This window comes from Octopus bimaculoides, chromosome 23, assembly GCF_046866305.1.
Source record: "Octopus bimaculoides isolate indiv1 chromosome 23, ASM4686630v1, whole genome shotgun sequence".
Classification (NCBI taxonomy): domain Eukaryota; kingdom Metazoa; phylum Mollusca; class Cephalopoda; order Octopoda; family Octopodidae; genus Octopus; species Octopus bimaculoides.
In genome coordinates this window covers 24,874,544-24,890,385 of record NC_142950.1, presented here as the reverse complement: position 1 = coordinate 24,890,385, position 15,842 = coordinate 24,874,544, and the positions used below count along the sequence as shown (strand labels likewise).

The 15,842-nt window shown below is 37.6% G+C and overlaps 1 protein-coding gene across 1 annotated transcript in view; it reads left to right on the top strand.

Moving 5' to 3' along the window:
- The window catches only part of LOC106877261 (uncharacterized), an 81,950-nt gene extending 66,108 nt beyond the window's left edge, over positions 1-15,842 (top strand). The window contains exon 21 of the mRNA XM_089340634.1: positions 12,993-15,842. Coding sequence (XP_089196760.1) covers positions 12,993-14,978 — 1,986 coding nt within the window. The 3' untranslated portion in view covers positions 14,979-15,842. The remainder of the gene's footprint in view (positions 1-12,992) is intronic.

Below are 15,842 nucleotides of genomic sequence, written 5' to 3'. Positions count from 1 at the left end.
TCCTCCTCCTGTATATTCTGTATTGTTTTTGTGTGCAATATCCAATGTTTGTGTTCCGTTCTTACGACAACAAGAGGTGATTTGAGAGACGTTTGGCAGCTGTTTCTTGGTTACGAGATCGTGCAATCGCGTGAATTTCTAGAGTAAGTCTGACGTCACAGATTTTGCAGTAAGGATATTAAGGGTATACTTGAGTATAGCTAGAAGGAATAATATACACACACACACCCACACCCACACACGCACGCACCACCACACACTACTTATGGGTTAAGGCTACCATTGGTTTCATGTTACGAGAGAAATCCCTTAACAGTTATCAAGCTACGATGGAGACGAACACCGATGTTCTATGTCTTAGGCTTGCTAATTGTTTAGGGATTTCTCTCTTAACTTGAAACCAATGGTAGCCTTAACCTATAAATAAAGTATATTTATATATATATATTTGTGTCTGTGATTGTGTGTGCGTGTCTGTGTGCGTACGAATGCATCTATGTATGTGTGTGTGTACAACGGTAACGAGTGGGTCATAGACTGCATCGAGAAGACAAAAATAAAGAACTTAATACACAGAAGAATAGAGTAAATCAACTTTAGAATTGTTCCAAAGCTTGCCAGTATTTATTTACATCAATGACACCCCATCCCATTATATGGTACTTAAGTTTAGGCACCAGAATTAAGTATGGTATTATCCATACAATTCCAAAATAAGATGATTAAAATCAAAATAAGCAAACAAGGATATCCAAAGTTAATGCAGTACGATCGTTTCATGCGACTCCATTTATTTAAGCAATGTGAACATTATATCAAATGTAAAATGCAGAGAATGGGCTTCATTTTACATTTGATTTAATGTTCAAATTGCTTAAATAAATGGAGTCGCATGAAACGATCGAACTGCATTAACTTTGGATATCCTTGTTGCTTATATATATATATATATATATATATATATATATATATATATATATATATATATATATATATATATATATATATATATATAGTGAGAATTTACAAAAAAAGAGACAAAAAACAAAAGACGAAGACGGTGTGTAAGCAACAAACAAATGTATTAGTTTAACGCTCGGGAAGTGAGAAAGTCGTTTACGTTTCGAGCCTACGCTCTTCGACAGAAAGGAACACAGAAATAAATTCGGAGAGAAAATAGAAAAAGTTTTAGTGGCTATTAATACGTAGCAAAAGCAACAGAGTGACTCAAGGTCTGAGAGTTTCGTGCGTTCGCACTAAGTGGCACTCTGTTGTTTCTGCTAAATATATGTATATATATGTATATATATATATATATATATATATATATATATATATATATATATACATTTATATATTCTTTTTTTATTCTTTTATGTTTCAATCATTTGACTGCGGCCATGCTGGAGTACTGCCTTTGGTCGAACAAATCGATCCCAGGACTTATTCTTTTGTAAGCCTAGTACGTAATCTATCGGTCTGGTTTGCCGAACTAAGTTATGGGGACGTAAATACACTAACATCGGTTGACAAGCGATGGTGGGGGTGCAAACACACACACACACACACACGACGGGCTTCTTTCAGTTTCTGTCTACCAAATCCACTCACAAGGCTGATAGTGGAAGACACTTGCCCAAGGTGCCACGCAGTGGGACTGAATCTGGAACCATGTGGCTGGTAAGGAAACAACTTACCACACAGCCACTCCTGCGCCTACACACACACACACACACACACACACACACACACACACACACACACACACACACACACACACAAAACAGAATTATTAGTGATGGGTTTATCATCTCTCTATTAGTACACTGGGCGGCTCACAATATTGTTTAGATTAATAAACAACTCCGTGTATTCTTGTGGCAGGATCCGAGGTTATAGTTCATCACCACCATTCTATATTGTAAATCCATGGTTATACTGGTTTTTACACAGAGTGATATACAAGACAAGGCATAAGTTATGGTCGTTACATATTTTTCTTTATTGTAATAAATTTGGCTTACAACTGCTTCCAGTAGTCATTATTGGTTCGTTATTGACAGGTTTACTCAATCGGTTCATTGATTGGTTGATTGGTTGATAAAAATTGATCGCCCTAAAAAGTTAATGCTACTTTCGTCAGACTAGTAACGCTACTCTTCCAAACCATCACTCCTCTTCCCCTTTCCTCTCTATCTCTCTTCCACTTTACCTCCTACTTCCACTTATTGCCTCTCTTCGCTCCCCTTCACATGCTTGTGCCATTCTTTCAGTGTTCTGCCTGGTTTTAACCAGAAATGACTTTGCAATAAAGAAAAATATGTAATGATCATTATTTATGCCTTGTCTTATATATATATATATATATATATATATATATATATATATATATATATATATATATATATATATAATATATGAGTATATGCATATATATGTACATGTATGTACATACCTTCATCTACATGTATATATAGATGCATATCTGGGTACATGACGTTGCAAAAAAGAACATGGACAAAATGATAAACAGGGTACAGAAAACACACAGGCCTCATAGAGAACATTTCCTTCATCAGCTGCCACCATTATAACACTGGCGTTTCGATGAGTTAGGGCAGGACGCATCGTTAAAATGGCTATATATATATATATATATATATATATATATACATACGGCTTCATCGTTTTGCCTACATTGATTGAACGAGTCTTCTCCGCTACACCACTTGCGACTCCATTTCAACCTTCACCCTTTCTGTTCATGCCTATCCCGATGATCCACTTTTGCAGATTCCTTCCATTTGTATTGCTTACCCGTAAAGACCAGACACACATATTCAAACACACTGCCCCAGTCAGTGGTATCGACTGTAGTCACACATCAAACAGGAACGTAGCATAAAGAAACTCTATGGTTTTCGAAAAAATAGAGGTGTCTCCCTTTTTTTTCTGGATAAATTCGACACCCCCAGGAGGCGCTTTTTAAATAAACCTCCTCGTGTATTCTCTTTTTCTTTGAGTTAGTTCAAATCGAATCGTCCCCTTTAGCACACGACCTTCGTAATAGATGCATGGTTGCTGTTGTTGTTGTTGTTGTTGTTGCAGATGTTGTTGTTGTGGTTGATGTAGTTATTGTTGTTCGTATTGATTTCCCATTGAACATTTCCAACTGCATTGTGTGTGTGTGTGTGTGTGTGTGTGTGTGTGTGTGTGTGTGTGTGTGTGTATGCGCGTATTTTGCAGTGTACAACTCTATTGTGTCTGTGTATCTTTCTTACAGTGGACAACAGTAAGTATTTAATCTCTAATATTTTTTTAATGTTTTTCACTGTTTGAAACCATTTTGGAGTTTGGTGTCTGTTGATGTTGTTGCAACCACAACTATGGTAAACACTTCTTCCTGCTACTTCTGAGGCCGCTTTCGACCACAAATAGCAATAAAAACTGCTATTTATTGAAAATATATGAACTATTAGTGGAGCCGCAATGGCCCAGTGGTTAGGGCAGCAGACTCGCGGTCATAGGATCGCGGTTTCGATTCCCAGACCGGGCGTTGTGAGTGTTTATTGAGCGAAAACACCAAAAACTCCACGAGGCTTCGGCAGGGGATGGTGGCGAACCCTGCTGTACTCTTTCACCACAACTTTCTCTCACTCTTACTTCCTGTTTCTGTTGTGCCTGTAATTCAAAGTGTCAGCCTTGTCACACTCTCTGTCACGCTGAATATCCCCGAGAACTACGTTAAGGGTACACGTGTCTGTGGAGTGCTCAGCCACTTGCACGTTAATTTCACGAGCAGGCTGTTCCGTTGATCGGATCAACAGGAACCCTCGACGTCGCATAAACTATTAGAAACGTCTAAAGACAAATGTTACTTCTGCTTCAGGAACAGGCTGGACCTTCTGTCACTCTAGAAACACTTTCTTAGAAAAAATGGAACAAAACGTTATTTCCACTGTGTATGTGTGTATGTGCATGTGTACGTGTATGTGTGTGTCAGTCGATCTTAGTGTCAAAACAAGGAAACTATATCTCGGAGGCTGAATCTGAACTTAAAACTCCGAGTCGAATATACAGCGCAAGGTATCCTGTCTGACGCACCAACAATTCTAAACTATTCATTGCAATGGACTGATATTTAGTGAACCTGAAAGAATGAAAAGCAAATTTAACCTCAGCGGGATTTGAAATCAGAATGCAGAGAGTCGGAACAAATACCGCTAGATATTTTACCTGACTATCTAGCAGCTCTGTCAACTGACCGCCTCAAATGGAACAGAATAATTCTGTTAGTCTAGAGGATAATCTATCAATTGGTAAACACTACTTTCTTCATGGGCTCGTCTGAGAGACATTCGCTTGATTTATTATTATTATTATTATTATTATTATTATTATTATTAATAATAATAATAATAATAATAATAATAATAATAATAATAATAATAATAATAATCATCATCATCATCATCACCTTAGTCTGCTGGCTATGGACAGCTGACACTTTCCATCATACCCAGCAAAATAATACTATAATAACAATGATAATAAAAATAATAAAAATAACAGTTAAGTATACAATATATAAGCATGGAACTTAAAAATGAAAGCAGCTGCTCAACTGACAAATCTTGACATTAAAATGCCATAAAGTTACTTTGAATATGAAGCTTCTCTGGTAAACTAAGTTTACATCATAAAAGAATTTAATTTACAATGCAATAATTTACACCACCGACCAATGGACACACCCACTCATACACATATATACATACACTCATACATGTATGTGTATATGTATGAATGTATATATATTTACACACACACACACACATAAACGCACACACACATAAGCGCACACACACATAAAAGCACACACACATAAACGCACACACACATAAACGCACACACGACACACATATATAGAGGGATGGTTATAGCTAGAATGACTTTGAACAGGTCCACCTGGGGCTAAGTACAGCACCAGCAACAACACCATAAAACAACACCATTACCATTGCTATAAGCACTTCACCACAGCCTACTGCAGTACACTGCACCTCACTGCGTCACACTGTGGCACAGTGCGTCACACAATTGACAGCCACACCGTACAAATTATTACACTCGGGAGTCGCACTAGCTAGAAATAGTAGTCATATTTTCTCAGTAATGGTCCTTCAGTCTTTATACAGGATGTACACATTGCAGGACAATATAGTGATCGATATACAAGAAAACGCAAAGATGGTCATGCTTGGCACGTCTTTGATTAGAAGCTTACTCCATCAGATCCGACTGGTGTGAATAAACAGCAACTACATCATCATCATCATCGTCATCATCATCATCGTCATCATCATCATCGTCATCATCATCATCGTCATCATCATCATCGTCATCATCATCATCGTCATCATCATCATCGTCATCATCATCATCGTCATCATCATCATCGTCATCATCATCATCGTCATCATCATCATCGTTGATAATGTCCTTGTTGTCATCACCAACAACAATGACAACGCTAGCAACAACAACAACAACAATGATGACGTATGAACATGATTGAAACATCCTTTGATCATCATAAGTCAACTGGAGCCAGCATGACAGCCACAGCATCTGTAATCTAGTTCAGGGGTTTTCAAACTGTGGTCCGCAAGGACAAGACAGTGGGTCCGTAAACAGCAAATACTTTTTATGGGCAATTTGATTTTATATATGCTTTTTAATCGAAATCTTTTAATTGACAATAAACCTATTTGTTAAATACTGTTAAATAAATAAATGCAAAAATATATGTTATTTTAAGCAAATATTTATGTATAAATTTCATAAGCGTTTATAAGGGGGTCCCTAAAGTAAAGCCTGAAATATAAAGGGGTCCGCAAGTCAAAAAGTTTGAAAACTAGATTCTAGTTGATCAAGTCACACTAAACCAAATTCCAACGCACTACCACCACCGCCGCCACCACCACTATCAGATTCATTGTTCCTTATATTATTCTCTCTCTCTCTCTCTCTTTCTCAGTTTCAAGCATTTGATGAATACACCATCCTTATGGTGGGGGCCGTACACCTCTTCTCCTCTCTGTCTCTCTACCAACTCTGGCCTGATATTTAATGTCCTTCCGGTTGGAATCAACACCTCCTCTCCTGGCTTGGCAGCTAACGGCTCTTGAGGCGCGAACACACACACTCACATGCACACACACACACATATACATACACATTCATCCATCCATTCGTCCATCAATATATACATACATGCATACACACATATACATGCGTATATACATACAAATGAAATTCACTCCCTGCTAAGCCTTTAGTACTTTTAAGGGTCCGCTATCCACTAATATCTGTAAATTACTTGAGCTGCAATTAGTTTCACTAATCCATTAATTATACATGGGGAGGGTTTGATCAATTCTATTATCCTGGGGAGATGAGGAATGTAATGTTTGGGGGTCCTTACCCTGCATCAGAGAGAGATAGAGAGGGAGAAAAATCGATAGATAGAGAGTGAGAGAGTGAGAAATAGAAAAATTGCCTGAGAGAGAGAGAGAGAGAGAGAGAGAGAGAGAGAGAGGTAGAGAGATAGAGAGAAATAGACTGAGAGAGAGAGAGAGAGAGAGAGAGGTAGAGAGATAGAGAGAGATTAGATAAATAGATAAAAAGACGGAGAGAAGGATAGACATATGGATAGACATAGATAGGTAGATAGAGAGATAAATAGAGATAGATTGATAGATAAATAGAGACTGATAGATATTAAATAGAGGTAAATAGATTGATAGATATTAAGCAGAGGTAGATAGATTGACTGCTGAATAGATAGATAGGTACGTATCGGATAATTGTTTCGGATAATGTCAATTAAATATTCTTTTATCATTCAGATGGATTAAGTTCTCAAGAATGTTGTCTTATTTATTTACTCTGGAGGACAGTGCAGCGGCAGAGTTAGTTGAGTGTTGGACAAACATTTATTGTCTTATTTAGTTACGTTTGTAGAGATTCTCATTTCAAATCTTACTGGCGTCAACTTTATCCTTTCTTATTTTCGATTTATTGAAATATATATATACTCTTTTACTTGTTTCAGTCATTTGACTGCGGCCATGCTGGAGCACCACCTTTAGTCGAGCAAATCGACCCCAGGACTTATTCTTTGGATGCCTAGTACTTATTCTATCGGTCTCTTTGTGCCGAACCGCTAAGTTACGGGGACATAAACACACCACCATGGGTTGTCAAGCGATGTTGGGGGACAAACACAGACACACAAACATATACACACACATACATATATATATACATATATACGACGGGCTTCTTTCAGTTTCCATCTACCAAATCTACTCACAAGGCTTTGGTCGGCCCGAGGTTATAGTAGAAGACACTTGCCCAAGGTGCCACGCAGTGGGAATGAACTCGGAACCATGTGGTTGGTAGGCAAGCTACTTTCCGCACAGCCACTCCTGCATAAAAAAAAAACTGTCAGGTGCAGGAGTTAATTTAACTCAACATAATTTTTCGTAAAATCTGTGAGTTTTGGGCCGATTTAGAAGTAATTTCTTAATCAAATAAAGGGTTTGGTACTTGACCAAAGGAAACAATTGAATGAAAGAGGGTGGTGGATGACGGAGTGAATCAAATGAGTGATGGAAGGTGGTGGATGACGGAGTGAATCAAATGAGTGATGGAAGGTGGTGGATGACTAATGAAATCTGTTGAATGATGGTGAGTGGTGAATGTCAGAGAGTATTATTTGTGTGACGGAAGGCGGTAAGATGGCAGAATCGTTAGCAAGCTGGGCAAAATGCTTAGCAGCATTTCGTCTGTCTTTATGTTCTGAGTTCAAATCCTGTCAGTTTCGGCATTGCTTTTTTATCCTTTCGAGATAGATAAAATAAGTACCAGTTGAATACCGGAGTCAATGTAATCAACTTATACCCTTACCCGAAATTGCTGGCCTTGTGCCAAAATTTGAAATCAATATAATTTGTGTCGTTATTTATCTCAGATGAAAGCGTTTTGGGGGGGAAACATTGGGAAATAGTTTTACTATGAAATGAAACATGAAAAATAGGTTTAAAGTCTGAAATTTTACGTTCAACAGGAATCAGACTTTATAATTGTTTTGTCAAGAAGAGAAAAGAACTGATAGTGTGCATGTATATATTTATACACGACAAGAATAATCAATGTAATAAGAGAATATGCATATATACATACATACATACATACATAGCAATGTATAATTGCATGGACACACACACACACACACATATATACACATACATAAAAAAACATATACATACATACATACATACATATATATATATATATATATATATATATATATATATATATATATATATATATATACATACATACATACATACATATATATATATATATATATATATATATATATATATATATATATATATGTATATATATATATATATATATATATATATATGGGAAGAAATGAGGGTTTGATCACGCATCAGAACGTTTGAAGTGGGATCAAGGGTGGGTCTGTATTCAGAGTGTCTGGGACGGTAAAAAACTTGACCCTCAATCCGAACTTTAGGGAAGGGATCAGGTTGACATCATGTTTAAAGGTTATCATATTTTGAGGGAGGAATTAAAAATGAAATTCAAAGGTGGGATAAGTGTTGGTCACTTTAGCTATTGGGGGCAGCATGACAATTATTTTGGGAACACTAAACAAAGCAAATGAACTTTGGGATATCGATGAGGGGAAATCTTAGAGAAAGGATCGGGAGTTAGTTCTTGATTTGAATTGTCTGGGAAAGCAAAAAGGAGTCGAGTTAAGGATGGAATTATAGATGATCCAGTCTGTGATCTATTTGTGAGGGAGGACATATCTATATATGGAGTAATGATCCTTTCTACTGGAGGCACAAGGCCTCAAATTTGTAGGGAGGGGACTAGTCGATTACATTGACCCTAGTGTTTCACTCGTACTTAATTTATCGACTCCGAAAGGACGAAAGGCGAAGTGGACCTCGGCGGAATTTGAACTCAGAACGTAGCGGCAGACGAAATACCGCTAAGAATTTCACCCGGCGTGCTAACGATTCTGCTAGCTCGCTGCCTTGACGGGCAGAGATATTAACATTAGATTTGGCACATCTGGTTTGAAAATAATGGTAACTAGAGAACTAGTAATGCAATTGTAATACTTTAGTGTATACCAATGCATTTCTAGTATATATTTTATTGGCGACAAAAGAACAAAAGCAAAGTCTATAGCAGCAAAATTTAAGCTTAAGTTATTGAAAAATGATAGTTTAAGTTATTACTCTACCTTCTGAACATTTCTGATACCCCAGTCAATGAATAATATTGGTTTCAAATTTTGGCACAAGGCCAAGAACCTCGAAGAAAATATTTACTTAAGAATTGTGTGTTGTCAGGGAGGCAAAGATGATGGCAGAATTGGATTGTAGTAATTGTTGTTATCATATAGATCGTGAAGGCGCGTGGCTTAGTGGTTAGGGTATTCGTCTCACGATCGTAAGATAATGAGTTCGATTCTCGATGGTGCGTTGTGCTCTCTTGAGCAAAACGCTTTATTTCATTTTGCTTCAATTTACCCAGCTAGCAAAAATGAGTTGTGCCTGTATTTTAAAGGAGACAGCCTTGTCACATTGTGTCTCATTGAATTTCCCCGAGAACTACGTTGAGGGTACACGTGTCTATGGAGTGCTCAGCCACTTGCGCGTTAATTTCACGAGCTGGCTGTTCCGTTGATTGGAGTAAGTGGAACCCTCGTCGTCGTAACCGACGGAGTACCAGCTATTATTTAGATACATATCAGCTCTGATCGAATAAATCTAGGATCGAAGGCGCTCCAGCAATGACTATCATGTTTCTTTTGTTTATTCAGGGCTACATTGTTCAATGCGGCCTTCCTTTTTAAGATGATAGGATGTAAATTGAGGAAAATTTAGGTGTTATTTCTAGCAAGTGAAGTAACCGTGTAGAGCAGTCAAAGGACCCAGCGGCCCGCAGGGTTGTCTGGATGGCAAGCCTGAATAAAAAATTATCTCGAATTTCTTTTACTAGTGCGGCCCGCAAGATGATAAATCATGTCTCATGTGGCCTATTTCATGAGAAAGGTTGCTAATGCCTGGCCTAGAGACCCCCATTGTTGAATCTCTCTTCGCGCGCACATAAAGCAAAACTTAAAACAAATTCATATACGCACCATACGCACATATATACGCACAGATAGTAAAAAATGTTATATATGTGCATAAAATAAGAAAAAAACAATAAAATAAGAAAAAACAAAACGATACATTATTAATTAATATGTGTTAATTATGGATGGATTAATAAAGATTAAACCTTTCCATTGCCAAAAATAAAATTTGATCATCCTCTAAAATAAAAAGAATAAATAACCACAAACTGGTAATTTTACTTTGTTTTTTTTTATATTATTATTATTATCGTTCAGTAGTTTTATTTTTATAACGTGCTTTCACTTCACTACCGAGCGCAGCTCTGTGTGCCTTGGGTATGTGCTGTGGTTTGCTGTGATGCTCTTATGGTTACTGTATTGAAAGTGTTTTACGTAGGATGTGTGCAGTGCCCAGTAGTGCAATTTTCTGTATGTTATATATATTTGTAAGTCCTGGTGTTTTTGTTATGTATTTGTCTGAATATTTTTTTTATTATACCTAAGGCACCTACTATGATAGGAATTGTTTCTGTTTTTAGATTCCACACCTCCGCTCTGATAGTGGTGAGCAGAGATAAGGTCCGTGGGCCGAGAACATCAGAGGTCTCCACTGCCTCAGGCTCGACCATAAAGCTGTTGGAGAGCGACCAGTACTTTGACAGTTTACGTTTCTCAGCCTGATGAGCAGCAGAACCTGAGCTGGTAGCTGACCATACCAAGTTGCAGATGGAGAAGGTTCCACAGCATGTGACATCCCAAATGAGGGGGCCTATCACCACGGGACAGGAAAATTGTCATACCGTCAGGCCTTTTACCGTCCCCTCGGTCTAGCTCCGCTGGCTCGCTCTGGAAAGGGAAGCCTGCAGCGGAATGATGTAGTGAGAGGGGCCTCGGCTTGGGCTCTGGTGAATACAGAGACAGAGGTGGCAGGATAAAGGTTAAGGGGCGAGTAAAAAGTCAAGAGCTTTTGTGGGGTGGCCGGATTAGTGAGGGTGGTGGAGGAATACTAAGCAAGTACGGAATGGTACGGAGAGTTAAGAATAGCAAATCATTCTTCTCTGACACCCATGGAATTAGTGTTTGGGGAAGAATGCAAGATCGATGGACGGCTGTGTCTATTGAAGTCTTTGAGGAGGATGAATTCATGAGGGGATGAGTTATTTTAAATATAATACAAATAGTAAGAACTTCAGCAACGATTATAGTCACAGTTTTTAGAGGAAGTAATTCGTCGATAGCATCGGCACCAGTACTTGTCTGCTACTTTATTTTATCGACCCCTGGAGGGATAAAGGACAAAGGTCACCTCGGCAGGATTTGAACGCAGAATGTAAAGAACCAGAACAAATACCGTAGGACCTTTCTTTCGACGCTAAAACGATTCTGCCAATCCATCGTCCTAACAACAGCAACAACATCTACAGCAACAACAACAATAACAATATAAAAATAACAATAACTGGCAACGACAACAACAATAATTGCTTCTTTATTTGCCACAAGGGCAACGATGAGGGAATATTACACGTATGAGTGACAAAAAAAAAAACGGTGGAAGTGAAAAGAGATGATGCAGAACTAATTTTGAAACAAGCTGGCAACGAAAAACAGCTACAACGGACCAACGAAGGAACCTTACAAAGCTAGAATTACCCACAATGCCAAGTGTGTGTTGCCTCTCTTAGCTAAAGGGGCTACTTCGAAACCTGCGACTGTTCTACTTTGGTTATAAATTCATATTTATGCCAATAAATACTCGTACATATGCCTTTCGAAAAGCGAAGATCTTCAGGCGAAGAAAGCGAGCAGCTAGCACAACGTTCACAAACGTAACCTGTTTGCGTAACAGTAAAAATATACGAGATTTCTTCAGCGTTCAACATTTTACATTTCGTTGTTGTTATTTCAGTTTCCAGTGATGGAGAATTGTTCATTTGTCAGAAACTAGGTTTTTTCTTTGTAAGAATTCAAATAATGAATAAAGCAAGAAACACACATAAATATATATATATATATATATATATATATATATATATATATATATATATATATATATATATATATATAGAGAGAGAGAGAGAGAGAGAGAGAGAGAGAGAGAGATACACTATGCCAGTTCAGGTTACACAGTCAAAGATATATATATATATATATATATATATATATATATATACTGAAGGTGATAAGTTGAATATTAATTTAATTAACATCAATTTAAAACCAGTGGCCTAGCATATAAAAAAATCTGAAAATTCAGAAAAATTGTATTGCATGCGTATAAGAAGGGATGACCACTAAATGGACATCCGATATGCTTGAAAGAGGTCATCAACGACCCAACCACAAAGAAAATAATGTTCTCTAGAGAACATTATACGTATATATATATATATATATATATATATATATATATATAGAGAGAGAGAGAGAGAGAGAGAGAAGAGATGGGGTCGGATCTGCACAAACTTACTACACTTAAATTCTTTTGAATATTGTTTAGTTGTTCTTGGCGGGAGAATTCATCACGCGCGCACACACACACATACACACACACACACACACACAGACACACACACACACACACACACACACACATACACACACACACACACACACACACACACACACACACACACACACACACACACACACACACACACACACACTTGAGTGTTGCATAAACAAATAAGTTATCAAGTTTTTTTCTTTCTTTATTCCTTTCTTTGTATTTTTTCTTTAATTTTCTTTTCAAAAGATTTTGGTTGATGATGCCTATGATGACCTGGTACCAGACAGTTACAAAAACAATAACAACACCACCGCCACCACCACCACCACAACCAACAGCAGCAGCAGCAACAACAACAACAACGGGAAGAAAGATGAGGTCAAGAGGAAAAGTAGGTCAGGGGAAATCTCCCTAGTAAAACCCGATGTAGACATAAGCTCAGAAAAAAACCGAACTCGAAAACTTTTTGAATTCGGTCGAAATAAAAGACAATTTGAAAGAAACCTGCAAGATCGCAAGAAGCGTGAACTCTTCTTAAAAAGTCGGCATTTAAGCTGTGAGTTCTTCACCTCGCTGAAGAATCCATATTGTGAGAATATGGCTGATATTTATCAATGTAATGTAGAAAGCGGATTTATTCTTGATGAGATTAACAGAGTTATGGAAAATCTGTTCCAATTTCTGGATGCCGGCCTCAGTAAAGAAAGAGACGGCTTGGAATTTGCCAACGGCAACAATTTAACTTCCAAAGATACTGCATGCAGTGAGATCCTTCGTTGCAGAGAACTTGGGTCTCTTCAGGATTCAACTCAAAATCTCGGAGAAAATCAAACGCATTCTGTTTTTCTGAGCGAAGAATTTCCAAGAATTGATGTTTATACAGACGCGGAGGAGGACGGTAAAGAGAGTGATTTGGAGGACGAGATTGGTATAAGGGTTGATACAGAGATAAAAGATGGCGAAGATGATACCATATCGTATTCTGATGACTATTCACTCGAATTCAATCGCAGCACTCACTTGGACATATTAGATCAAACCATGTTTAGTACGTATTCCAATTCAGTTAGCAGCCTTAGAGAAGAGATATGTGAACGGTTGGATAGCTGCCAGACAGTGAGTTCTTACGTGTCAGCAGATGAAAATATCAATGATAACACTGAAAACGACAGTGATGAAGCAGAGTATGCTGGGTCCTGCACCAGTAAGAATATCTCTGATAGTGCTACTAACCGGACCTACACATGTAATTATGTCCCCAAAATAGTCAAAGAAAAGGATAAACATGAGGAAATTGTAGTTAATGATGAATATAACGACGACGACGACGACGACGACGATGATGATGCTAATTATGACGATCTTAGTTTTGATAATGAAACAGACGCGACTGAAATCGACGAAAACGTGTTTGCAGACGACAACGTGTTTGCAGACGACAACGTGTTTGCAGACGACAACGTGTTTGCAGACGACAACGTGTTTGCAGACGACAACGTGTTTGCAGACGACAACGTATTTGCAGACGACAACAACGACTACGATAATGATATGGGTGTCATCTGTGAAGATTTAGTGTTTCATCCGAACTCAAAGCATTCCGATAGTCCAAATGCCGAAGAAAGAAATGACGTAAATGTTGAATTATTGGCAATCAAAGAAAAACAACCAATGGTAAAGTTTGAGTTGGAATCGATAAATGAGGAAACATTAGAAAGTAAGAGTAACGAGATTCTAGAAATGGAGAACGAGGCAGCCGAAATGAAGAAAATAGCTGTACAAATTAAACACTGGGCTGAAAAAATTGAAAAGGTGGTTGTAAAAATTGAAAGCGAGGTTGTAAAAATTGAAAACGTGACTGAAGAAATTGGACAAAATATAGAACAAGATGTATATATGGAAACAAAGGATGAAGAAATCCAAAACAACTCTGAAGTAATTAGAAAAGATGATCAAAACGATAATGAGTTGGTAGAAAATGAAAGCAAAACTGTTCAAGTAGAATACGATTGTAGTGAGATTGACATGAAGGAGACAAATTCTGTTTGGTTAACAGATGACGAAAGGGAATTAATTGCATCGCAGAGTCGAATGGAATTCTTGGAAGAATTGTCTGTAAATTACAGCATTCTTCAACGATTCTTGCTGATAAGCGATGATCCTACAACAGGAGCAATGATATTACCTGTTGTTCGTTGGATGTGGGATATTTTTAAACGAATGCAATATTAGGGACAAAGAACTGAAATAATTTTTTAGTGGGGGGGGGGGCCTAGTGGAAATGACTGTGTGAGTAAGCTGTTAGTTTCTTAACAACATTAACTCTTGGAGGCTTCCAAGTGGCCTTCGGAATATCTATTTAACAATCAATTAATTTATTCTATGCATTTTATGAACAATGATATCATTGGTTATAAGTTTATAACGAGTTAATCATTGCTTTAATGCAGTTTTGAGAATAACAAAGGAGTGTCTGTACATATCAGGCGGAATAAATGCCACAAGGTATTTTTGTTCGAGATACCGGTTTAACGGTTTTCTTATTGATGTATATATTTCACACACACATACATACATACATACATACATATACAACGGTCTTCCGTCTATCAAATTATTTCAATGACAAAGCATTAGTGAATTCGAAGCTATGTGCTGTGTAGTGAAATCGAACCCGAGGCTACATGGCTACCAAGCAAACTTGTTAATCTCATAGCCATGCCTGCACTTGGAGAAGAATTAGCTGTTTTGAAAGCCAATGGGCAGTCGTGGGATCTAATTGACACAACTAATTGATTAAAATCGTGTCATCACAATTTAATTAGCTTGATTCAATTAGTTTTGGTGATGGTGAGGAACTGCAAGCATATTGGATTAATGTAACACCACTAGAGATTTCATCTTTGTAGATTTTGAGTAAATCATCCTGAAAAAGCTAACTCCTCTCCAAGCCGGCTTCATCCAAGAGGTTATAAAAAAGCGCGCCCGATGCTGTCCACATCATTTACTGACATCTAAGCATGTCTTTAGGTGAAATGAAAATAAATATTCAATAATTGACTAAGTAAATGGAAATAAAACATTGAAACAAATTGC